The 26,057-nt window shown below is 41.6% G+C and overlaps 3 protein-coding genes across 3 annotated transcripts; all 3 read right to left on the bottom strand.

Annotated features, from left to right (window-relative positions):
• Positions 1–5,825: 5,825 nt before the first annotated feature.
• Positions 5,826–7,446, bottom strand: LOC108132546 (basic proline-rich protein). Its single transcript, XM_043212039.2, has 2 exons — positions 7,300–7,446; positions 5,826–7,234 (listed from the first exon to the last, which is right to left on the bottom strand). The coding sequence occupies exons 1-2, from the start codon at positions 7,300–7,302 to the stop codon at positions 5,954–5,956; spliced, it is 1,284 nt and encodes a 427-aa protein (XP_043067974.1). The 5' UTR covers positions 7,303–7,446; the 3' UTR covers positions 5,826–5,953.
• A 714-nt stretch (positions 7,447–8,160) lies between these two features.
• nAChRbeta1 (nicotinic acetylcholine receptor beta1) lies at positions 8,161–14,947 on the bottom strand. The gene is made up of 7 exons (XM_043212034.2): positions 14,785–14,947; positions 14,593–14,717; positions 11,579–11,715; positions 10,634–10,788; positions 10,020–10,464; positions 9,043–9,642; positions 8,161–8,982 (listed from the first exon to the last, which is right to left on the bottom strand). Exons 2-7 carry the CDS (start codon positions 14,654–14,656, stop codon positions 8,818–8,820), a joined length of 1,566 nt encoding a protein of 521 aa, XP_043067969.1. The 5' UTR covers positions 14,657–14,717; positions 14,785–14,947; the 3' UTR covers positions 8,161–8,817.
• Positions 14,948–20,515: 5,568 nt separating this feature from the next.
• Positions 20,516–22,842, bottom strand: LOC108132574 (uncharacterized). The gene is made up of 8 exons (XM_043213967.2): positions 22,819–22,842; positions 22,291–22,632; positions 22,014–22,230; positions 21,736–21,953; positions 21,538–21,671; positions 21,320–21,474; positions 21,022–21,263; positions 20,516–20,954 (listed from the first exon to the last, which is right to left on the bottom strand). Exons 1-8 carry the CDS (start codon positions 22,840–22,842, stop codon positions 20,541–20,543), a joined length of 1,746 nt encoding a protein of 581 aa, XP_043069902.1. The 3' UTR covers positions 20,516–20,540.
• Between the last annotated feature and the right edge of the window lie 3,215 nt (positions 22,843–26,057).

Raw genomic sequence — 26,057 nt, 5'->3', positions numbered from 1 at the left:
TTATAACAAACAACAGCCGGGGCACAGCAAATATATCATCATGAGGAGACAATTGGAAGCTCTGGCATACTCTTGTCGAAATACACATTTCAAAACAAGCGGCAAACGTTTCAGCATAGCTGTGTTACCCCTATTTTCATTAATATTTATGTGCGACTTTGATGTAGAGGCAGTGATCTAGGCACAGAAATATTTATTGCAACACCTCAGAATGTCGGGGTACTCGAAATACTCATAAACGCCACAATAAATTGTCTTTAAATAGCCAGCCAATGTGGACTTGTTTCCGCCTCTGTACCGTCAAGATGAGGGAGCTTGGTAACAAATGATTTAACAACTAATTCAGTTGGCCACTTGACCTACAGGGGCTTGGGATGAAGTCTTTAAAACGATTCCCTGAAAGAGAAACAGGTTGCTTAACAATAGATTCGCCGTAGATTATTCTGGTTCTAATCGATCGCCAGTCGCAGACAAACCGGCGGGCCGGGACACGCGCACAGTGAAAGCTGCCGCAAAAGAACGTTAACATTTAATGGGAAGCATAAATTAATTATTGAAATTAGCTAGAATCGAAATAAAATAGGAAACCAAATGGGAATGGGAATGGAAAGGAGACTAAGAACTCGACTGGCAACAATGCCACAAAAGAGCTTCACCTAATCATTGTTTAACTTAATAATTAGTTTTTTATTATCTCCCCTTATAATTTGTTTCGAAACAACACTAAACAATGGCATCGATGCCGCCTGAGGGGCTAAAAAAAAACATCAAAATCAGAGACGTCGCGACGTTGGTGGCTGTGAACCTCAGCAATTTAGCCACTTTTGGCACCTTTTAGACGGCTCGTGCCATCTGAGCTGGCGGTTTGAACTTTGACTCCAAATAAAATAAAAAAAAATTTTTTTTTTTTAAAGCAAATTTAAAAATCTGCAAAATTATCAAATTAGGACAAATCGAACTTCAAAGAATTTAAAAATTTAATTAGGTATATTCCAGTTAAGCTAACAAATTGTCCATAATATTTCCTATAACTTCCTTTTATATTTTAAAGAATCATAAAACTATAACGACTCGACCTAATATGACTAATTTTATGGAAATCATCTTAGAATTTGACCTGCATTTGGCCATAAAAAGCAAACTAGTTGACCATAACTCACATATTGAGGCCACATTCTCCTTTTAAAACTCTGCGCGATAAGCCGGAATAGCGGACATAAAGTATCTGTATTTGGTATCGGAAACGTTTCCCTTTTCGAAATACCCCGAAAAATACTCTACCAATTCGCGGCTTAGAAGATGCTGTAATAGAACGGCAGTGAACTTGAATTCTGATTAATTGGAGCAATAAAATCGGCATTAAGCTTATACGGCTAATGAGGTGGATCCCAGAAAAACAAGCAATCAATCAGATTGATTCCATTCATGCCGCTCTAGTTCGGTGACAAACGCACCCTGACACTGAGCAATGGATCTGATAGATACGAAATGAACCCGTTCTGGGGAAGAGGCATGATTCGCAAACGAGTCGATTTAAATGTTTATATTTATAAGTATAAGCCATTCTAGTCAATTTGCACAAATGCTAATGCTGATTATTATGGTCTTAGAAGAGGCTTTAGTTAATGGCCATTAGAGAAACCCGTTTGATTTGGACGATGATGATGGCGACTATTATGGCGATGGGTTGGGGATGATGATGAAGGTTCTTCTTGGCCTGGCCCGCCGCTCTGTCTGCCGTGTAAGATTCTTCTCCACCTGGCCAGCCTGAGTGAGTCAACGGATCGCGGATTAACACGGCATCTGTCAGATAGTCGAGCTGAAATTTGCATCCACACTGTTTCTCTGATGGCTCGGCTAACTGCTATGACATTGTTTCAAATCGGATGCCGTTTGCTGCGCTTTGTGTCTGTGTAAGGCCAAGGTCAAATTTTGTAAAGAGATTGTAAACATTGGATTAACTGCTACGGATGTGTTGCCTTTTCAATCCGAATCGGTTGCCCCTTTGTGTTGACTCTGCATTTGCATTTTTGAGCCACCTCGGATCGGCTCGACTCGGCTTTTGGGTTTTATTTTGACATCCATTATGGATTGGTTTGACAAGTGCTGTCAGTGCTCAAGACAACGACCCACATCGATGGATGTGGCCAAATATATTTTCCGTTAATTGCTTCACACTGGTCGTCAGCCTGCCAGCTAGTCAGCCAGTCAACCAGTCAGAAGCGATTTAAGCCAACAAATGACAAAATTTGCGTGACAAAGCCGCCCTCTCGGGGGCTAAGGCGATAATCGAATGTATGAATGAATGAATTTTCAAATCGATCTAGACCGAATCGAGTCTTGTCTTCATATTTGTCGTGATTTTATGCCGAATGCGAACGTGTCGCCGTCGCGTCGTTGATTAATGTTGGCGTTTTGTTCGTTTTATAATTAAAATTTAATAGACCGGGCAAAATGTGTTGCCGATGCCTTGGTATTATGCTAATCACTGGCGCCCACAGCAATCTCTAAAAATATATATATTAAATATTTTTTTGGAGTCATTTACAAAGGCAATCATCCTTCCTCCGGCGAACACCGTCGCCTGCACCTCCACCTCCTCGGCAGACAATTAACAAAGGCTACGCCAATTTAATGGCTATTCACTTTGGCCACGAGCTCCAAGTCTAACTTGATCCAAGTCTGGAACCGAAGACCGAGTAATTGCCAATTTTTGCGGCTCCTAAACGATTTTGTTCACGCTCAAGAATCGCCAAACTTAATCATAAATCGCCGCTGTCTCGAATTTGTTTTTGTATGATTTATTCGTGAGCAACTCGAATGCTCGCCGAGAAGGTTAAACAGTTGTTAAACATCTATTAGCAATTGATTAATTTACTGTTAATGCGAAACAACCATGCGACTTGTGCCACGGATTTGTCCGAGGGAAGCGGCAAGGGGGCAATATCGGTCAATTGGATAAGGAAGTCGTATGGCGCAAATGGATTATGCGGAATTTCTGGTGCCGATCCATAAATTGAGACATCAGTTGCTCGGGTCGAGTTGTATGTTGATTGCCGATATTTAAATGAATCATTTCGAGCACGGCCTAGCCAAAAATATTTAAAAATAGTAACGATGTTGGAGTTTGTTTACTTATCAATATGAATAATTAAAAGAAGGTGAAAACCTGTTTGAAAAATATGAACTAAATAGCTGAATAGGTGAGATTTTAAGTTCTGGCTAAACGGGTTAAAGAAATTTATGGTGTGCAGTTGGGGTATTTTTGATCCTACACTTCTGTGTGTAGAATAATAAAAAGACTTTAAACTTTTGTTATGGAATAAATGATATAGAATAAAAGTTTTATTCATTTAATTTAAGAATTTAATTAATATTTATTGGTTCGTGTCATGAAGTCTAATAGAAAAACCCCCCTTTTAAAAGCCTTCAGCTAATATATTTTTGAAATCCAATTAAAAGCCCATGTTAAAATCTAAGCCGAGATTAAAAGCTTCTAACCAAAGCTCTACAGACCGAAAATCAGCCTCAAAGTACACTTCAAATTAAAGAGACTTTCAAGCCCGGCTTTGTCCACTTTTTTCATAATTTTGAAAGCCAAATTTTAAGCTGCGACATGATGTAGTTCTCAAGCATGATTGCGCAAAGCCAGCTGCATGCGTGACTGATTTTCATTGCTGGCTTTTGTTGCTTTTTGTCTGACTCTCGGGCACTTGAGTGCCACTGACGGGTTGATTCATATTTTGCCTGGCCTGTGCCGTCTACACAAATCATCGTACGCAACGCCTGTTGGAAACGATTGGAGTGCGTTTTACAATTGAACAGTTATGAGCCGACAAAAAACCATCAACGAGGGGGAGAATAGAAAAAAAATAGTATTGGGGAAACTGTGCCAAGGGCAATTTCGCCTGTGATTGATTTACAAGAGGCTAACGTAACGTAATGCAGCCCGGACAAAGCCCCAAGAAGGGATGGGGCCACACTGCGTATGCGCAATTTACCTCTTAGATCTTCGAACAGGTGATGTATTTAAGTTTATGGCTTGTGGCGCTGGCATAAATCAATTGGTGACTTTATTGAATGTCTATTAAGTCATAATTATAATATGTTCATTAATATTTTCGATTAGCTGCTGTCGGAATAATGTGAAGAATTAATTGGAAATTTGAGAGACAATCAACGGCGAAGACGAAGAAGCCAGCGGCTAAAAATATTAAATATAATCTTTTTGTTGTGGCTTTTGATTTTAGAATGATTTCATATTTATACTCGCATTTACATTTGCGTGCTTGTTTGATGTCTGAGCAGCAGAATATTAATAGCTTGTTTGGGAAATTTACACCCGGATGGAGGCAAAGGGAATCCAAATGCGAATACGAATCTGAATCGTCATCGCCCCCTCAGAGTAACATCTGCGAAATTAGCTAGGGTCAGCAGGTGTCTGACTGACTGGCTGTAAATGAACTTGTTCTCGTTGAACCGCTCCGGATTAGGTACAGTCCATATCTATTTGTTTGCTGGTCGATAATTTCCATCGCATAATTATCGTGGCGCGGCAAACAATGCGTGGCGAATCTCTTGTCATGCCGAATCTTTTCAAGTTTCAAGTGCCATGCTGTAATCATAAATCAACTGGGCAAAAAGCCGAGTCTAAGTGCAGCTGCAGATTCGATGGTTGATGTCTGATGCCTTACGCCTCATGCCCCATGCCTTATGCCTTATGCCTTATGGCTGACAACATAAATCACACCCAGGCGGAGCGCTCGTTAAGACGTTAATCAAATGGCTCATACTCAAAGATCGAGCTGGCTTAGGGCGCCTCTGTCGTCCAGCGAAATTGAAGGCCGTTTGTGTCTAGTAAGTATGTGCTTATGTAATTAGTGGCAGTACCTCCGACCCTTCCCCTTCGCCCACTCGGTTGCATAGTTTTTGCTTTGCCGCAACCCCCAAAGATCTCCTTCAGAGCCCTAGCGGAGAATCGTTGCACAACGCGCCAGTTGCAGTTTTGGTTTTTTTCTTCTTGTTTATCTTTATTTTTGGGCAACCTAATGAAGTTGCCACGGCTAACTCAATTTATTGACTGAGCCGACTGACATATTGACTAAATGACTGATGAACCTGGCGACAGACAGACCGACTAACAGACTGAATGACTAACAGCCCGCCGAGAGTCGGTGGGAATCGCGGGTTCTCCAATCGCCACAACCAATCGCCAATCGGTGATCATCGATCGACGCGCTCATATTTATTTTGGCTCTAACAGCACCTTGAATGGCCCATGTATGGATGCAATGCCTTGCACTGCCAGTCGCAGTCGTTATGGGCTCTCAAAAAATACAATTCATATATATGTATGTCTATCTGTAAGTGCATAAACATACCAGTATATAGCCGATATGTAGTCGCTATGGGTTTATAGACTTGCAAACACCGCTTTCGACCCCCTGAAAACGTTCACGGCTGCCCGTAGCTCTCGGAATTTCCGCCTCTGATTTATGGCGCCTCCAGCTTGATTGATTTGACCTACCAACTGGACAGTGGCCACTTTGCACCACTGGGTGGGGGCTGCACTTGACCCGCTGGTATTTTGGCTATGCATTGGAAAATAGAAATATTTCCATAACTATTAAAAGACTACATGGGCAGAAACAAACTGCAACTTTGTTTTTGAAGAAGTTTTATATTATGAATAATAATGTAGCAATTGCATTTATTTCGGTTGCATTTTTTTCTCTGCATGTGGTTGTCAAAAGTGACGCCCCAGAAGGCCAGTTGGATGGAACATTGACCCACCAACAAATCCCCCGAGCGAGTGACGTATCCAGTTTTGACTTTGGTTTTCAATTTAGTTTTTGTTTTTTTATTTGGAATAATATTTCTTTGATGTTTGAGGACTTCAAGGGGCTGAGTGATTCACAGGACTAAAGTCGCTTAGTGGAGTATTGCGGATCCTCTAGAAGGTGAAGGGCTTGGCAGGCTTGTTGTAGTTGTAGCCGTCGGGTCCCAGGGATCCCGCCTCGTCGCCACCACTGGTGGGTGGGGGTCCATACTCCTGAGTAGGTGCTGGTGGTGCGGGCGGGCGGGGCTGATAAGTGGGTGCTGGTGGAGTGGGTGCGGGCGGCAGTGGCTGGTAAGTGGGAGCTGGAGGTGCTGGAGGACGAGGCTGGTAAGTTGGTGCTGGAGGTGCAGGCGGTGTTGGAGGACGAGGCTGGTAGGTGGGTGCTGGTGGTGTTGGAGGACGTGGCTGGTAAGTTGGCGCCGGAGGGCTGGGTGGAGTAGGAGGACGTGGTTGATAGGTGGGTCCTGGTGGCGACGACGGTGGGGGTCCATAGGATGGAGCCGGAGCAGTTGGCTGTGGCTGAGCCGGAGTCACTTCGTTCTCTCCAGGGGGAGGCAGGTATTCGTTTCCAGGTGTAGGACGTGGTGCCGGTGGACTAGGAGGCTGAGGACGTGGTGGCTGAGGACTTGGTGGTGAGGGCTGGCTAGGTGGGGGTCCGTACGAAGGAGTAGGCGCGGGTGGAGCTGGGGGAGAAGGTGGAGGTCCGTATCCAGGAGTGGGCTGAGGCCTTGATGGTGGCGGTGGTGGAGGAGGCTGGGGACGCGAGGGAGTTGGTCGAGGCCTAGGTTGATCCGGGGGCAGATACTCCTGTCCGGGCTGACCCGAGGGAGGCGTTGGCTGCGGTGGCGGACGTGGGGGAAGAGTTTGAGGTGGTCCATAGGATGGAGCTGGGGGCGTGGGCTGTGGCGGCGGACGAGGTGGCTGCGTCTGCGGAGGTCCATAGGAAGGAGCTGGGGGAGTGGGCTGTGGCGGCGGACGAGGTGGCTGCGTCTGCGGAGGTCCATAGGAAGGAGCCGGAGGCGTGGGCTGTGGCGGAGGACGAGGTGGCTGCGTCTGGGGGGGTCCGTACGAAGGTGCCGGAGGCGTGGGCTGTGGTGGAGGACGAGGTGGCTGCGTCTGGGGGGGTCCGTACGAAGGTGCCGGAGGCGTGGGCTGCGGCGGAGGACGTGGGGGCTGCGTCTGAGGCGGTCCGTATGAAGGAGCCGGAGCCGAGGGGGCAGGACCCGATCCTATGCCCGAGTCCTCGATGCCGTTGCCTGATCCCGGAGGAGGGAACGGCACCGAAGGCTGCTTGTAATGATAGCCATCCTCCTGGAGATCCGTGTCCAGGTGGGAGACATCCGCCCGGATGCCTGCTGCCAAGAGCAGAGCCACCAGCGGCACAAAGCAACAACGCTGCAACACGGAACGAAAACGCATCAGAGCGGAGACCAAGCTTTTCCGGCTGCCAGCCAACTTACCATTTCTCGGATTTTCCGAGTTTTCCCAACAACAAATATCACAAAGCGCGAAATGAAAACTGTTACCGTTTTCGCTGAGGAACCGCACACGATATTACTTATCCGACGACGTCTTCGTTGCAAAATCAGAAATCGAATGATGCCCAAATGTTCTCCCTTGGCGCATTTATACCGGCCTGGCCCAGAGCAGCCCCTAAGTCGGCTGGGCTGGCTAAGTCGGCTCCGTTAGCCAGGTTCGCTCAGCTCAGCTCTGCTCAGATGCCGAGGCTTTGAGTCAGCCAGCGAGACGAGTTTTGGCCGAGTCTCTCGGCCGTCGTGATGCTGCAACCTTTGATGTAGCCACAAGTGAAGATAGATGCTGTAAAGATACTGTATCTTTATCTGCGCCTGTATCTGTGTATCTGTGCCTGTACCAGTGTCTGTACCTTTGCGATTCGAAGTCAATAACAGCGCGTACTAGTTAGTTTTTTGTCTTAATCTAAGGTTCCGTGCCAAAACCAGGAACTTGGCGAGGGGATTTCTGGCCGTTCTGTGTGTTTGGCTAATTATGTCCGATGGGAGACGACAGAATTCACACCACGGGCAACGTGGGCGGATGATTAATGTGTGAACTTCTGATGACTGCCTCAGACAGTTACCGAACGGAGCACATATGGCCAAGATCTGCTAGAATCGTGCTTACATAATTGGCTCCCCCACCACCCACTTTGATGCTTATTGCCGTGGGCATGCCAGAGCCATCCAGCCACTCATTGGAGCCGACATTCTCCAGTTGGTCAATAAAATGTTATGCCCATATCGATTAGTTAATAAGCCAATTGGCTTAGCGCGTAACACGCCGCAAACGACCAAGCCAGGCGATTAATTAACTTTGCATTTTTATTGGTTTCATGCTGGCTCCGGGTTCATAAGTGATCTCCATGCTAGCCGCTTTGATCGAGAAGCATTTACAAATTGATTCAGTGTGTTCGTTCTTAAATCTTATTCGTTAAATTGGATTACTTAAGTTTAAGTTTCGGCACAACATAATAACAAAGTCCTGACAAAACGTTATTGCACTTAAACTAAACCCTCGTTCTATATATGTACGTCTCTACATCTGTATTAGCTAAGTTCGTTTTAAAAATTATAAATTACTCACAATTCCACTAGGTTTTGATTCATTTGTTTTAACATTTGTTGCTTCTGTGATTTTGGTGAATTATTTGCTTTTGTTTCAAGTTTTTCGACTGTTCGTTAGAGTTGTTAGTTAGTGAGTTAGTGTTCCGATTCGTGTGTTTACCAAAAGATTTAATATTAGTTAGTTATGTTAGGTGTTAATTCTGCCCAAGCAATTATCGTTTAGTGTACGTTTAATTATTAAAATCTAAAAATCCGCTTTAATTGTTGCAATTTTTCATTGTTTACTTTTGTCTCAATACTTCATTTGCTTATTATTGTTGCGTTTGCAATGCTGTTAACCATTTTAATTAGCCAAGGGCTGCTCCCAAGCTTCCTCCATCCGGTCTCCATCCGGGTTTACTTTCCCCGATAGATCTCGATGATGCGATCTTGGTCCACGTACTCGAAGATGTGCGGGGCATCCATCAGAATGCCAACCGTTCCGGCCGTGGTCACAATGAAGAAGATGTACAGTTGCAAGCGATCGATCACCATGGCCACGTACTTCCAGTCCTCACGGGTCTGCGGATAAGGAATTGTTAGTATTTTTATTCAAATTTAGGTTTGTTTTTCTAGGTTAACCTGTATGTAGAGATCCTCGTTCCGCAAGTGCTCAGCTATGAACTCAACTGCCTCGGTGGCCTTGCTGGCCTCCGGAGAGAGCAGGATTGAGTCGGAGGACTCGCTCTCCCGCCGGCAGCCATCGCCCAGGCCCAGGTCCGCACCGCTGTTGACCTTGCGGTTGATCTTGCAGTTCGGATGGTGGAGGTCCGACAGCTCCATGACCTCCATCTTCGACTGCTTGCCCCCGATGGCGCTGATATGCTTCGGCAGCTCCGCCGGCGAGCCGTACGACGGGTGGGGGTGGGCGGGCATGCTCATCCCGGGCATCTCCATCATCCAGCGCAGGCGAGTCTTCCGGGGCCGCTTCATAAACAAGAATGCGGGCAGATAGTGCAGAAAAATGGAGCGGATGTACATGGGCATGCGGTGGGTGCGCGGCCCTCGGAAGTTCCAGTTGATGATGATCACAGTTACCAAGATGGACACCGTGTTCATGATGAAGGTGAACAGCAGATATTTGGCGATCAGCGGTAGCACCAGTGACGTCGGCGGTAGAATCTTGGATACCAGCAACAGGAACACAACCAGTGACAGCAAAATGCTAATTCCAAGCGTAACCTAGGACGTAATTATGTAATTAACCATGATATGTAATAGGTAATGGCCATGAACCTCGAAACCAGAAATTTAAGCAAAACATAGGAGGAATATATTATAGGTAGTGGCCGTTACATTAAGGTATGTGGGATCTCTCTCATTAGTTAATATTTTAAACAGAATTTAATGCTAGTTCTTACTTACATTGGAGGAATATATTATATATAGTGGTCGTTACATTAAGGTATGTGGGATCTCTCTCATTAGTTAATATTTTAAACAGAATTTAATGCTAGTTCTTACTTAGAAACTCTCATTAAACATGATTTTACAAGCACTGCTATGAAGTAACCCTTCTAGGTAGGCCCCTATGAGGTAATCCCACCCTAACAACTCACCTTCTCGCCGGCCTCGGCTGGCAGGTAGAAGACCAACACGCAGAGGAACGAGATGAGAACTGTGGGCAGAATCAAGTTGACCGTGTAGAATAGGGTCTTGCGACGGATGATTATGTAGAATGTGATGTCCGTCTCCGTGGGGTGGTTAGCATCGCCGTCGTAGACGTTGAGATAGGCCGGGACCTCGATAATGTCCCAGGTGCCCGACTTCCAGTAATCCGATAGATCCACAAAGTTCTTGTTGTTGTAGAGGGCCAGGGACACCTGATCACCGTTGAAGGTCCAGGAGCCGAACTTCATGATGCAGGTCTGCTGATCGAAGGGGAAGTAGGTGACGTCGATGGTGCAGGAGCTCTGGTAAATGGCCGGTGGCACCCACAGGACCTCGCCCGTTGGGTAGATCAGGACGTTGGACTTATACCGCACCTCGTAGTTGCCGTCGGCACTGCATACATAAAATGGAATATTAGTTACATGTTCTAAGGAAGAGCTATCTTCTGCTGAGAAAAGCAATTTAGCACTCTGCTTTCGCCTACGGTTTTTGACTATTTTGGTTAGTGTTCAGAGTTGGAGTTAATTGGTGGGTTAGCTAGGAATAAGAGCCATTTACTCACTTATTGAAGAGCACAATGTCCGGCTTCCAAACCTTGTCGGGGGGCAGACGCAACACCCCGATGCCGCCGTAGTCGGCCTCATCCCACTGCAGCTGGTAGTCGAACCAAACCAAACGTAACCAAACGTTTGATTTCATAATTTGATTTTTCTCATTCTTGATCGGTTTTCGATTTTCGATATTCGGTTTCGGGAATTCGTTTTTTAGATTTTTTTTTTGGTTTGTTTTTTTGATTGTGATCAGATGGTGGTGGTTTGGTGGTTGGTTGATTGGTTGGTTAGTCGGTTGGTGGTTTGGTGGTGTGAAAGAAGTACGGTACGAAGTACGGGTACGATTTGCATTTGAGATTCGAAATGAATCGAAATCGAATCGAATTTTTGGCGTACACAATCGAGAAGTCGAGAGAGAGAGCGGGTGGGAAGGTAGTAAGACATTATTTCGCATGTGGCTTTACTTCAGTTGGTTAGTTTTTTTGTTAGTTGGTTAGTTTTTTTTTTTCTTGTTAAATCTTAATTTGTTAGGGTTAGTATTTGTATTTTGTATTTGATTTTCTAGCATCAAGTCCACTACAAACATACAAAGTCAAGACAAAGTGTACGTAATTATTTACAAAGCATAACCGAAACTGAAAACATTGGCTTCGGCTCCCCCTTTCTACCGGCGCCCCCCCTTTTTCCAAAAAGGGGCGTGGTCTCGGGTGCAGCCAGTGCATGTGTGTTTGTGAATGTTGTGTGTGTGTGAGAGTTTAATTGTGTGTGTAATTGGATGGAAGAGTATTGGTATGACAGCAACGAAACTGAAGAATTTGTTAGGAACAGAACTCGAAAACACATTTACACTCTACGAATGTTAGTTTTATATTTTTTGTTTTTTATAGCAAATTCTTATTGTTATTATTCGGGTTTTTTTTTCTGTTTGACAGAAAATTTGATTTGAGAACACTTACGACATTGATTAGCTGTACGAACGCCAAACCAAATCTTACTCCAACTTTTTGTGTCATATTCTGTACGGGTCGTATGAGTTTATTATAGCCTCGAAAGAGGTCACGCACCAAGCGCTCTTCATCTTCGGATGCACTGACTAAAAAACACAACGGAAACGGGAAACGGGATACAGGAAACGGAAAACGAAAAACGAAAACAAGGAAAACGGAAACGGAAGTGGGAGTGGGAGTCAAGGATATCCAAAAGTAAAAGAAAAAATAAACATTTTTTAAACAAACATTGAACATTTCAGGGAACAAGGATAGGGACATAACACAAAATGGCGGACATACAGAAGAATTCAGAGATAACGGTAACCATAATAAAGAAAATACAGAGAAACAAAGAAACGAACGGATGAGCAAAATTGTTGTATTCTGTTTAAGTATTTCTTGTTGTTCTTTTTTAATTTTGAATGATTTTTAACTTATAGACAGATAGAGTTAGACAGTGACAGATTGATAGAGCGAGATAGAGAGAGAGAGTTAGAGAGAGGAAGAGGCAGAAAGAGATAGAGGATAGAGACTGAGAAATAGGAAGATAGGACAGAGACATTTCAGATTTAAAACCGATTCTTCATCTTCAACTTCATCATTGATTTGGAATTTTGATTTGGAAAGTTAAACAAAAATGGACCGCTCCAATTTGGTTAATATTTCTGTGTCTGTAGTGGTATTTGTAGTGGTTGTTGTGGTGGTGGTGCAGGTGGGTGTCTGTTGTATGGTGGTGTGCACGTACCACGTGACACTGTTGGTGTTGTTAGCTGTTTTTGTTGTAGTTCTGGCCTACGTTGAGTATACGCCGCGTGGGAGGCACTTCCATTAAACAGGGCCTATGGGCGGAGATACAGTGGGTCCCCCGCCCACAGTGGGTGGTTTAATGCAAGTGCCTCGCGATTCTTACAGTCCTAGAGCCTGGCACAAGAAATCACTAATTCAACAAGGTTTCAAGGCTAACTATTTGGATACTTTTCATGTTTTTGTGCTTCACAAGGTGCAACTTTTTTGTTTTGGCGCCCCAGCAGGGATAACTAGAAACCTAAAGGATACCTCTTAATCTTCTTCTTCATCCTGTTGGGCGGGAGAGAGACGGCCATATCCTGCCCGACAGCTGGGCTGTGGAAACTTTATCCGGAAAAGCTCCACCGAACGGAAAAGTGAGACAGAGAGAAAGAAAAGCTCAGGGATGCTGGATCCCATACTCTCGGCTACTTGTGTGTGTGACCGGGTTATCCTTGTGGCACATGTGTGTGTGTGTGCACGTGTGCGGCTCCATATATGGAGCACGAACTTTTTCTACGGTGTGAGTGGTTTTTGGAACTCGTTTATATATATTTTTTTCTGAGTTGCACTTTACGCTAAGTGAATGAGATGATTGGGGTTGGTCTCTATGATGATACTAAGCGATGCCTTTTGTATATGAACGAGTGTACGAGTGTTGATGTGTGTGTGTGTGTATGGATGAAGTTACTAATTTTTCTGCTTTTATTTTATCCTTTTATGTATATACCAAAGAACACTATTATGGCTGTTTGTTTAAGGGGGGGTTTCTGTCTATTTGAACATATTTAATTCTACATATTTTTGCTTTTCTTTTCGTTACTTCTTGGACTGCTCAGAAGAGAAGGAGTATGAATTAAGATTCGGCAGTTGATACAGAAATCTTTATATATATATATACACGTATATATGTATGCATTCCGGTTCAGTTGATTGCATTCGCATTTGCATTTTCGTTTGATTTGCTTTGCTTTCGGTTGCTGTTCATTTCGGTTGCTGTGGCCTGGTCTGGATGCTGTACGCCACCACCCATCCTGCAGGCCCTTAAAGGACCTTGGCTACCACGCTTTCCGCAGATACATAGTCAGGGGGTTTCAGGGGGTGAGAACGGAGAGACAGAGCGAGAGAGAGAGATAGAGACAAAGATAGAAAGTACAAGAGAGATGCAGAGGGGCTCTGGAGAAATATTTAATTACAAAAGCGAACATAGGCTAGGGATATATTTTGATTAATATTTATAGAGTTACAAGAGTATGCAGGTGTACTGGAAGTATAGTAATGGAAGTAAGGTAATTCGCAAGTTTAAAGTTTACAGTTTTCGAGCATTGGAGAGAGATTTTTTATAGAGAGCAGGAGCGAGACAGAGAGAGAGCAAGTGACAGAGAGCGAGAGATATAAAGCTAAGCTGAGGATTATATATTGTATGCGGATATAGAAGATACATATAGAGGCTATGGCAGTAGTGGGTCTAGTCTGGGGCACTTGGCTGAGTGCGGGAGTTGGTGCTATTAGGAGTTCTAATTGATATTATGAAATATAAACAAATACATAATAGTAATAGATAGAGTTGATAGATGGCTCAGTTGAATGACTAGCGCAGTTGTGATTCGGTTATAATTTTTTTTCGTATTTTTTTGCAGCGCTGCAGCAGCGACGCTTTGACAGATTCTCCAAGTCTCACTTTTTCGGGCAATCGCAAGTCGAGAGTGGTCGGTGGTTGTGTGGCGGTTATAGCTGGTCTACTACATATTCTTTTTGTTGGTTTCGTTCTTGGTTGTGGCTATGGTGGGGTAGTGTGGCTATATGCTATATACACAAAACGTCGGATGCCAGAAGCTGCAAGGGAGCAGCGACCGCGGCCGGTGGCTCGTTGGCTTGTTGGCACGGTGGTTCAAGCGTTGGTGCGGGTGGAATTGAGAGCTTGGAGAACTTGTTAATGTGGCGCTGCCAGCGCAATTTGTAAATTTAAGAAAAAAATCAAATCATTGCTGTAAAATCGTTAGCTAGCTAAGGAGAAAGAAAGAAAGAGATAGTTGTCTTTTTGGATGTTCTTTTTTTTTTAGTTGCGGGACTAAGAAACGGTTAGCAGAGTTAACAGAGTTGATTGGAGGTCCTTCTCGATTTTTTTTTCTTGTTGTATTACATAACCACCCAGCCAGAAAGGCATTCCGTGCCCGATCGACCAACGTACGTACCTGCGGCAATGGTCAGGAGCACAAGGATGCTGCAAAGCAGCCAGGATTTGCTGGAGGGCTCCATAGATTTTCCACTTTTTCACCTACTCCAGGGACATGGCTAAGCAAAAGGCCCACGCCCCAAACTGTAGACACAAAGAATTTTCAATTTAAGACCTTAAACTCATCCGAACAAACTCGAAAATAACGCACTTCACCTTAATTCGCTTATCTTGATTTTAAGATTTTTCTTTGCAATTTTCTGCTTTATTTTCACAGTTTTCTGTGCAATTTTCTTCGAGAATTTTTTCTTCTTGAACAGGAGCCGTCAGTTTGGGTGCGGATTAAGAACTCTACTTCGGGAATCTGGATAAAAATCAATGGGATTGCTACTTCCAAGCGCGCAGCAGCCGATTCCGAGAAAAGGACACGGCGCATGTGCCAGAAAGTCCGGATAAATGAGGAAAAAATGTGAAAAGCTCTCTCTTTCCCTTGGGGTGTTTTCCGACTTTTCTCACTCCCTCATGAGCCAAGAGTTTGTAAACAAAGGCAGAAGCCTTATCAGCTGTTGATAATTTTGTTTACATGCGCTTGGCCTCCAGGGTTGCCGCCCACCCACGCCAGTTTCCAGCACAGTGCTTGCAAAAAGTTAATGGATGAACAAATGTATGCTTCCGCTATCTGATTTCGCTGTATGGTGTTTTAAAAATTTTTAATTATGACACAACGCCCGAGCCTATAAATTAAGCAAACAATAAAAACGCTATAAAGGCAACGCCTCGAAAGGTCATGGGGGCGGGGCGCCTAATTCGTTTTTTCATAGTTTTTTCTTTGTTAGCGCCGCCTAATCGCTGGTGGGTATCATTAGCAAAACGCAGTTCCTCGTGACGCCCAAATAATTTAAATAAACTTGCACAAAAAAACACCACGATTTTATAAAACACTAGCTATTTGGCATGAACTAAATTGGTTCCAGTGGGAAACGATGCCATGACGTAGGCATATTTTTCCGAAAAGTCTTTTTGGAGCAAGGTAATAATTTTGACCTTTTCTTTTTCTGATTCTCATGGAGCTGTCAGCACTTGGCTTAATCTTTAATTACATGAGAGTTGCGAAGCCTACAAACTTCCGTGAATAGATTGATAGATGTACAATTTGTTTAATGCACTAAAGGTGAGGGGAAGAGCGTGAAATATTTAGATATATTTTATCTAAAAGTATTTGAAAATTCTCTGCACAGAGAAATAGACACGACGATGATACAGCTTAAGGAAAACATTATGCATGCCATACGAAGCTGCGCTCGAGACGTTTGGTAATGAAAGCATATTTTTGCATTGATGATCATGTTGCTGGATTTGCTGAAGTAGTGTGAAGTGCACTGAAAAAAAAATATGATAATAAAATACGAGATAAACATCAGGACCTTAAGTCCTTAAGGTTTCTAAAGTATGAATAAGGTAAGCTAAGGCCCTCTACTACAGTTGTTATAACCCCTGCTTAGATTTTAAACAAACGTATTTTTAAGGTCTTTTTATTTCTTAAGGTTTGGTTTCTAAAGTTTTATCCTTTGTTTTGTTCTCTGTCATAGTTGGTAGATGTTTGGGCTGCTTGGCTGGCTGATGATGATTTTCATGTGCGCATGACAGCGCAATACAATGCAGCGAAAGACGAAAAACTCAGGCCACGAACGTGCAAGTTATGAGACATGTGGCTGAGCTGGGCAAAAACTGTAAGGTCGCCACGGAGCGCATAAAAAGCACAACTTTGAAGCCTTTGTTTGGCTCCGTTGGCGCAATTTGGGTGCCATTTTGGTGTCACCCAGCAACCCAGCAGCCAGCAACCCAGCAGCCGAACAACAACACAGCTTGACTGTTTGAAAGAGCGATAAAATCAATGGCAACGCCAACGCAAATTACATCAAATTAATTTCTGTATCTTCATAAATTTTTATTTAATTATTTCTCGCCGCATTCAATTGAAACACTTTGGCCAAGGTCGGCCCCCCAAACTCTAAGCCGCAGCGATGTACGTGCCCGAGATGGCCTAGAAATCTGCTGGAGAAATCTTTTCATAACTGGGTGTAACCGTTAGGCAAAATAAAATAACAAATAGAGCCAAGGCATGTTGTAGCATTTCAATTTTCATACATATTTTCGTCGCTAGAGCCACTGCTAGAGCCAGCCAGTTATTCAATTAGTGTGTTTTGCCCAGTCGCATCTTAAACTGCCATTAATCATAAAAGTGAAAAAAATCTGCCATAATCATTGTATGCCAAACTGTGTGCGAAAAAGCTGCCATTCTGCACACATAAATGTAATGTGATATCATAAACATTTGGAATGTTTTTGCGAGTTCTTTTGTTCTGCTTGGCTTGTGCTGTTGTTTGTTTTCTCATAAGCACAGACAAATAAATTAATTAGTCAAAGCAATTTGACTTTGGCGCTGGCCGATTCCGTGTTAATTTTTACACTCAAGAACCCGAGGAGGGCGTTTGCCGAAACAATAATAGAGGCGGAATTAGCTTGGCTGGGCATCGCCAAATTGCACAATTAGCGGTATGTGGCTGCTGCAGTGGCAGTTGGGCAATATTAAAAGTCCTCAACCATATTAACACTTTGGGCAATGTTTTGCGGCGCGCCGCAGTCAAAATTTGTGTCAGCCTGCCAGCAACAACAATCGAAAATCATGCGGCTAAGCGCACGACTGAAAAAAAAACAGTCACAATACATAAATCTCCATTCCGATGACAGCCACAAAAACGCCAAATATGGTGTCAATGGCTGAGGATAAAGCAGCGGTCCCATGAGGAAGTGCGACAGGTGCGACAGGCATGCGGCAGATGCGACTTCCTTATGCCTGCCCCATGGGGCAGCATAAGTGCTAGCTCAAAAAACAAAAACGCCCCCGACATGGCATTCACTTTCAGTTGGCTTTTTTGTGTGGTTGGTGAATATACAACCAAAGCCTAAAAGATTTCCTAAGCTTGTCATAACATAAAGCCCAGAAATAGGCAACAGAACATAGTGCTTTTATGTAGAAAAAATGTAGAGTTCCAAATATTGAGGCATTTGTAGGTTTTATAGAATATTTTCAAAATATTTTTTTATTTCAAAAGGCAAAAAGTGGATCGCTGTGAAGGACCTCCGATCCCCTAAAATATGTGTACATATATGTATATTCGTCAAGGGAAAGAGTCGACTTAGTCTCTCAAAAACGGTAGGAAATTTCATATTTCAGTTTTGTTTATCATTATGCGGCTTTGGCGTCTCCTATCAGTATCGAAGATGTCAGGGTAAGGGTCAACAAAGCAACCTTTGCACTTCTTCAAATTTGAACCTTTGACACTTTTTACAGTAAAACGCTCTGAGATTTTCCTATAAATAGGGGCCTCTTGGACATTCACAGTCATTCAGTTTCTACGTTCAAGTCAACAACATCTCCGTATTTTCTATTTTTATTTTTATTTTTATTTTTTTTATTCCATTTGGGATCTTGAAGAATTTTTTTTCAGTTGCTACAAACCATATTAAATATTTCTTAAATTTGTTAATTTATTTTTTATTTTTCTGAAATCCTTTTTTTAATTTCGAGCTTTTTCGGTAATTCTGCCGTAGTCTCTTTTTGGACTTCTTTTTATTTTAATATTTTTTTGATGTCATGGGTCCTTGCCACCCGTAAAGTAGATTTGTACAAATTTATTGAGACATGCTACAAAGTAATATTTTCAATGTTTGAAACGGCAGCAGTTAATTTACCAGCAGTTAACTTCTTCTCCTTAGCCTTCAAATTGTAAACTTTACTATATAGCAGACCTCCTGGCTTTTTCCCGATATTCTGCATATAATAGGTTTCCTATAAAAATATATTTAATTAATTTCAATAACTTTTTTTGGTGTCTTTACTAATACCTTAATTTCGGATTCAAACATCTGCTGAATTTCCTCGGCTGTTGCTGACAATAATTTCTGTTTTGGTTGAACATTGTTCTAAACAAAATAGTCAGCATAATACTGCTTAAAATTTTTCGAATTTTTTGTTTTTTTTTTTTCTTATTTGATAATGTTTTTGCTTCCTTATAATAGTTGATAACCGTCGCTGTCTTGGTGCTGTGAGCCAAGATTTTTGATAAATCAATCTAATTATTATAAGATGATGTTAATGATGATGTTAATGAAAGTTAATGATGAAGCTAAACTGACTTTGCAAATTTTTCTTACATCAGTGATAAAAATGCTGCTCTCTAAATCGATGTGGTAATTATTCTAAATTAAATAATAAAAAAAAAAGCAAATGATTGTAAGAAATAAAAAAGGTTAAAAATTTTTGTATCTATAAATCAAAATAAAGTCAATAAAAAATGAAGAATTTGTTATTTTATTTGTGTAAAAGTTATTGGAAATCGATCGCTTCGTACATCAGTTAAAAGCGAAAGATTCAGAGTTGCTTTTGCGCATTGGAATAAGTGAAAAAATGTCGTGTATCCGCTATGTATGTGTACGTGTGTATTCCTTATTGAGGTAAGGCTCACTAAGCATTACAGAACAAAATAAATACAACGAATTCTTTGTAATTTGCAATTAACTAACTCGGCGTTTCCAAGTTTGTAGATCTGAGTAGAAAACTACTGCTTTCCATACTAATTCATTGGGAATTTCAAGTCTCAATTGCTCCCACGTTAAATGTTTTAGGGTTTCTTCCCCAAAATTAAGAAATATCATGCACATTCACAATTAAATTAAATAAAATGATCTTTTTTGGTAACTTACCAGCGAATATGGAGGCAAACGCTTCTCCGTTTAACTTTTTAAGCAAAGAATCCATTAGAACTTTCTTAAATAAACTTGTAAACTTGTTAAATAAACTTGTCACTTCCACGAAAATTCGGCAAGTCATCATAGAGATGGAGAACACCGTTATTTTTTCGATATTTGTGCGATACACTCACGCGTGCAGGATTCGATAACACCAACAACACTGTCGGTGTTACGTTTTATATAATTTTTCTATTTTGCTAATAAATTTATTTATAAATATCTAGATCTCTATAAAAAATGAAAAAATTACAGGTACAAAAAATTCTATATTCAACAAAATATTTCTATTTTCTAGGGTTACCTAAATTAAAGGGTGCATTTTTGTGCATTTTTAGAAAGGAATTTCTATATTGTAGAAACAGTTTTCTATTTTTTAGGGTTAGTTTCTTTTATGGTGAGCCTTTATATTATTAAGAAAATAGTTCCTGAAAATAAGTCATAACTTTCCTGAATTATAGAAACATTTTCTTGTTTTTAGGGCGATTTCAGTTTATGGCGACTTTTTCTATATTTGAGAAAAACTTATTTGATTTAAGAAATTTTTCTTGTTTTTCTTGAGTCTAGAAATCTTTTCTTGTATTTAGAAAAAATAAAGTTTTATGGCGAATTTCTAAATTTTGACCCACACACTCCCAAGTATATGCATTATGTACTGTATTGTATTATATACTATATAAGCAAGTACCCCAATAGCCAAATATTTTCCTTTCATCCTGAAACGTTAAATTCAGGGACTTCAAAGAGCAGAGATTTTTATTGAAAAATAGTTTTTAATTTGTATTTTAAATAGTTTTCTTTCAAAATCTTTTCCAGCCTAATTAAAAAATAGCTAACTTTAGAGTTCCATTTAATTAAGACTTATTGTAAATAGAGTCTATCTTCCACCGAAATAAAAAGCACTTTTCTTTATTTCTTTCATAACATCTCCTTTAAATATTTAATTTGTAAGAAAAGAAAACATTATAAAATGTTTTGAATTTTAAAGACAGCATCCTTTCCGTCCTAGATCAAAATTGGCAATGTCAAACCTTAAGGCTAAAACACAGAACCTAAAAAAAGACTACAGCGAACTTAGCTCTAACTAAAAAAGAATGTGATGCGCGTCATAAACTATATACACAATGTGCTCAAAACGAAGTCGGATCTATCGTTTCAATCTATTTGGCCCTTGTGTGCTATATAGGAGTCATAGAGCGACGACTCCTTGCGGCGCTTTAGTCTCGAGCAGGCGACGAATAACGTCACTGTCAGGATACAAAGCAGCGCTGAACATCCTGCCGTCAGGGCCGAGAAGGTCGAAGTCTTGAGGCAAGTTTGGTGCGGTGCCAGTGACTTTGTCTGTCGATGAGCATAGACATCGTCTCCATCATTTTCGCCCTCCTGAAGGACACGCAGCGACTGGAAAAGATTCACGTTTTCTGATAGAGAGTTCTGGCCAGGACTCTCAGTGGTGACGCCCTCACTGTCTGTGGAAGAAAGCGGTGGCAGGGAGAGGTTCGTGGCCGTCCTATTCGAGATGTCGCGCTTTGTGACTGCCTTTAGGTTTCGCCAGTGACAGGGTTGGCTCTAAAAAAGAGGAAATAATGGAAACTTTCAGAAAATCTTCCTATAGCCAGTCAAGCCAAGTACTTACTGGACATCGACCGTGGCACATGCGAACATCACACTCTATGTAAAGTGCTGGAGATCCAGTGAACCGGAAGGTTTTCATGTAGGCATACACTTGGGTCTCGTACACCCCGGAATCCGACCAGCTGCCCCTGAAGCGTGAGATGAGCTTGTCGTCCACCGGACAACCGTGTTGATCGATCAGCTGTATCCGCTTGTTGGCGCCATTGTGGGCGTAGCAGTCATTAACCACAATATCGAAGCCATCTATGAAAACTTGGAACTTAGCACTCATTACATAACTCATAGCTCGTCAGACTCACCATATTTGCTCCTCATATATATAATCAAGGTTAAAGGATCGCCCACACGCACAGGTCCTGTAACTCGAGGTCCTCCAATACCATAACCATTCTGAATTTCCATATAACACTCTGGTGGACTCAAGGTGAAAACCACAGGATTGCCAGTGGCCACTCTATGGGAAAAAAAAATTAATTGTAAAAAATCTTTGAGCCATATATTAAAAGTCAAAACTTACTCTACATCTAAAAAGGGAAACGTCACTGTCTTCCAGAAATCATAGCCATATTCGCAGGTGACCTTGAAATGTTCATCATACTCTTCTTCAATTAGTGGATTATATTGCACAGTGACTGTATTCCACATAAAATTCTATGAAGATTAAAAAAAAGTTCTTTTTATGGTCATATTTCACTAAAATATCAATCATACGCACTGTGGGATTCTTTCGACTCTCCTCTTGAAGCGAGTTTTTTCCCAAAGTTCCGCAACGATTTAATTGAATGTAGAACTCGTAATAGTCCCTGCCAGATCCATTTATATACATGCAGTCAGGATCATAGGCATAACCAGCTGAGTAGAGTAAGCCATTGAAGGAGCCATTGAATCCAATGCGAATTTTCATATAATCATCTTGACACTCAGCTTCGATGTCTTCATTTTAAATAAATTAATTATAATAAAGTACTATTTCAAATATTTAGTATAACTTACGCTGCACTCGAGTACTGTTGTGTTGATACGGATGTCCAGCATATTCCTGATCCCAGTACTCCTCATGCCATTTGTTGCCTTCATAGGGAACTGCGTGATAGGCTCCACTTCCTGTGGGGGCGCCACTCGAGTCCACACCCGTAGAACCATAATCCAGATGGACTGGATGCCCAATACGATGGGGTATATAGCCAGAGGAGTCAGGGACATGATCAGGCTGACATATACAAATATTTTTTTATAGAAACATTTTTAGATTTTAGAGTAAAGAAGTTACCACTTCATGTTGCAGCTTATTACGTTCCACAGCACTGCTGCTGCGATTGCGAACATCCTTTGGAAATTTCTTAGGCCCTGCTAGGCCAGCTCTCTTCGATAGCTTTGAGGACTGTGTGGTGGGTCCTGAGATATACGACTTGGAGGAGACTGAACCCAGTTCCTGCTGAGTGGAAGGACGGCTGCCCGTGGAAGTTCTCGGCAAGGGTGTTGTAGTCTGGATGCGTCCTTTGAAACTGCGTATGGGTGGCAACACAGTGGGTGGTGCTGAGGTGGTAGTGGCCACAGCTGAAGCTTTGCTAACCACCGAGTAGTCCGTACTTTGTTCCAAGCATTCAAGAGGCTGAAAAAAAAACCAAAATATTCATTCAAAAGTGCGTAAGGCGCGTGGGGCGTATACGCAATGCCATAAATCACTCGCTCAAGTTTGTGTCTTAAGTCTTTAGTTTTATGAAACAAAAGTGCTGCATCAGCAACAAAGCCACATAATTTTGGCCAAGACAAAGCTTCTTCCGCTCGTGGTCGATACGCAATCTGCATTAGAGCAGAGCATATCCGTTAGACTGGCTATTGGCCAACGATTGGTTGCGGTTCATGTGGCCTAATCAGGAAGTTCATTCCAAGAACTGTTAAATAGATTAGATTTCGAATCTGCCCATCTGACTTGAGCAACGCTCTCCGTTGGGCAATCAACCGGAGGTGAAAGGTTCCTTACCTGCAACCTAGCCAGCAGAAGAACCCCAAGCAGCCCGAGAATCCGCATCTGGCCCATCAATCTGCACATCTTCGTGTCCGTCACTCGACTGGCAGCTGCAAAGACATGGAGATACAAAGGTGACCATTCAATATTATCGGTATGCGAATCGGTTCATAATTATCGTCATGCTTGGTGCCGCGTGATGGGATCGCCAGTGACCTTGCTAGTGGTCACTCAAGTGTTGGCCGCAGTTGGTTACACCAAATGCGTGCCGGCAGGAAGGAAGTTTGTGCTTCATAAATTAATTCTGTCCAATGTCTAAGAGTAATAGATCTCGGGTGTTTTTATATCTAGCTATAATAACCTTCAATGCCCCTAGAAGGGCTATAAGTTATATTATGTCATAGAGTTGATAAATGGAGTGGTAAGTAGTTAATATAGTCATTTTTAAGATTTTTATTGAATTTGTATTTTTTATTTTCTAAGGATCTAACATACTATAATGAATGACAATTAGGTTTCCCTTACATAAGTTCATTTGTAACGTTTGATGATTTTATATGTACTGAAAACGTTTAATGTTTTACCCACCAACATAGTTAAGATCAAGTCAAGTTAAGATCAGCAAAGAAAACAGTATCTTAAAGCAATATCTCCTTTATAAAGGTATTTAAGTATCAGATAGTCAATTAGTTTTTACATCACTTCCGTTGGACCCTTGGCTAAGTTAAGGTATTCCATGCTATATCAATGTCGCGGAAACTATAGAACAATAACATCACCCATATCACTTGTATCACCCATGTTCCTCATCTCCCACCTGCGTTTGTCAGGCGTTAAGGTCAAAGGCATAAAACTGTCATCCGTTGCGATGGTTTAATTATGGCCCATCTAGAACCCAGACGCTCAAGATTTTTGTCTGCACTTATAGTTGGATTACATTTTAATGAATGATGTGATCCACCGATCTCCCCCCAAAACCTGCCTACCAGAATACCGCCCCCTTTGGATACCCTTCACCCACCAAATGCTTGGATGATTTTTCGCTTAGCTGTAAAAACGCACGCCGTTTGCTTAATTGTTGTTATAATTACTTCAACTCCTCGTTGTTGTTTGTTTTATGTTTGTTTATTGTTTTTTATCCGCCTTGCTTTGCTTTGTAGTTGTTATGCAATACATAGTTGCTTTGGTTGCGGCCGCCTCTTCTTCTTGGGTTTTTGGTTTCGGTTTTTGGCTTTCATTATTCGCCAGTCTTGTTGTTGCTGCTGTTCTTGGGCTTTGCTCCTACACTTGGCTTTTATAATTATAGTTAATCGCATTTGGCTGACCTTGAGCCGTTTTCCTTTGCCCGTTGTTAGTTTACTGCATTAATTGCAAATACCTAACGGATTCCAAAATGTTATGGGCTTGCTTTGGTAGTACTTCCTTTAGCCATTTGACATTTGGAAAATGAGGATCAAGCCACGAGATTTTCGAAGTAAAATTTATTATACATTATACATATTTAGTATTTCTGAGTGAAATATTTTAATAAAATTTTCAGATTTTAAAATTGATTCGATATATGAATAATATAGCGTTAAATCATAAATAGCCACAGATGTACATATATAGGTAGACTATTAATATATCTAATATATCTGATATCTATCCAATATATCTAATATATCTAGCTTTTCTTCAATAGCGAGTTATTCAAACCCACTTATTTTTAAAAGTATCATACATCGTTCAATATATTTTTATATTTTTTATCATAGGTTTGATATTGAATATTAATAAAATAAATCTTTTATTTAACTTTACATCATAAGTATCTAACTATAAACACCTAAACTAGTAATTATATTGAAATTGACTTTATTAACTTATTTTCCAGCCTCTATATTTAATTTATTCTTTCGCATTTTTAATTAAAATAATTGCTTTAGTATTATTACTCACCTTTCTCAATAGTTTCACAAGCACTAGCAGCACTGACCTGCTCAATTATATTCAAATTATTCAAATGCTTTGGGTTTATTTGTACACCCACAACCGCGAATCACGGTTCACAGCTCGGCACGCACTTTGACCAACTGACACCGAACAACTTGGCCCATTTCGGGCCTTCTTAGCAAATCCTCGCGACGTTGGCCATAAAAGTTGACGATCCGTGCCGAAAGTTTGGTCTCAAAACGCTACAAAACGGTTCGCACAGCTCTTGTTATATTTTTCGGGGTTTTTTTTGGGGGCGGGATGTGGTTTCACTTTCAATAATAGTTTCTGATATTGCGCGATTTTTGGCTTGGCAGCTTTTGTCGGGTTTTCTCGTCTACGTCATTGGCCGTTTATCTGGCTCGGTTTACATGTTGCACGTCTGGTCTAAAGGTTTGTGTTGGTCTTCCGTTTTTTTTTTTGGTTTTTTGGAAGCCCGAAAAATCACTCAAGTGCAACTTGCCAAATAGAATCAGCCACCGAGTTGGGGGAGTTGGGCGAGTATGTAGATGTGAATGGGTCTATATGTTCGCAGATTGCCCAATCTTACATAATAGTCCGAGTGGCAAGTTCCGAGTACCGTTGCCGGTTGCCTTATGCCTATTATTTGATATGAGATTTGGCGTTTTAGCGTTTGGCGGACGCTGGTTTGCAGCTCTTCGAGTTACGAGCAGGTGTGAAGCGAAGCGCGGCTGGCACGGATCTTTATAAAGTTTTCGTCCAACCAGCTACACATCCATCCAACGGATTCGACACACAGAGAAAATATTAAGGGGTCCATGGTTGTAAGACTATAGCTAGAAGGTTGGTAATATCAGAAGAACCTTTTGTAAGGAGCATAAATTTGAGAATCATAGCTCATTATAATAATGAAGCAATAAAGCAAATCATCAATGAATACGAGTTTAGTAATACCATTTTTCAAAGTATATTAAAAGACCGACCATATGTACATATACTAGAACATATACTGTTCTTTAAATAAAATGTTTTTATTGAAAATCCTTGGCTTTAAACCCTTACCTTTTACGTTTCTTTATTTCTTCCCGTGTAGAAGAGCAGAACCACCCAACCGCACTCTGATGGTGGCTCTC

Source organism: Drosophila bipectinata, chromosome 3L (genome assembly GCF_030179905.1).
Source record: "Drosophila bipectinata strain 14024-0381.07 chromosome 3L, DbipHiC1v2, whole genome shotgun sequence".
In the NCBI taxonomy this organism is placed as follows: Eukaryota; Metazoa; Arthropoda; class Insecta; order Diptera; family Drosophilidae; genus Drosophila; species Drosophila bipectinata.
Note: the sequence above shows the minus strand (reverse complement) of the source record. Positions and strands in the feature narration are given on the sequence as shown.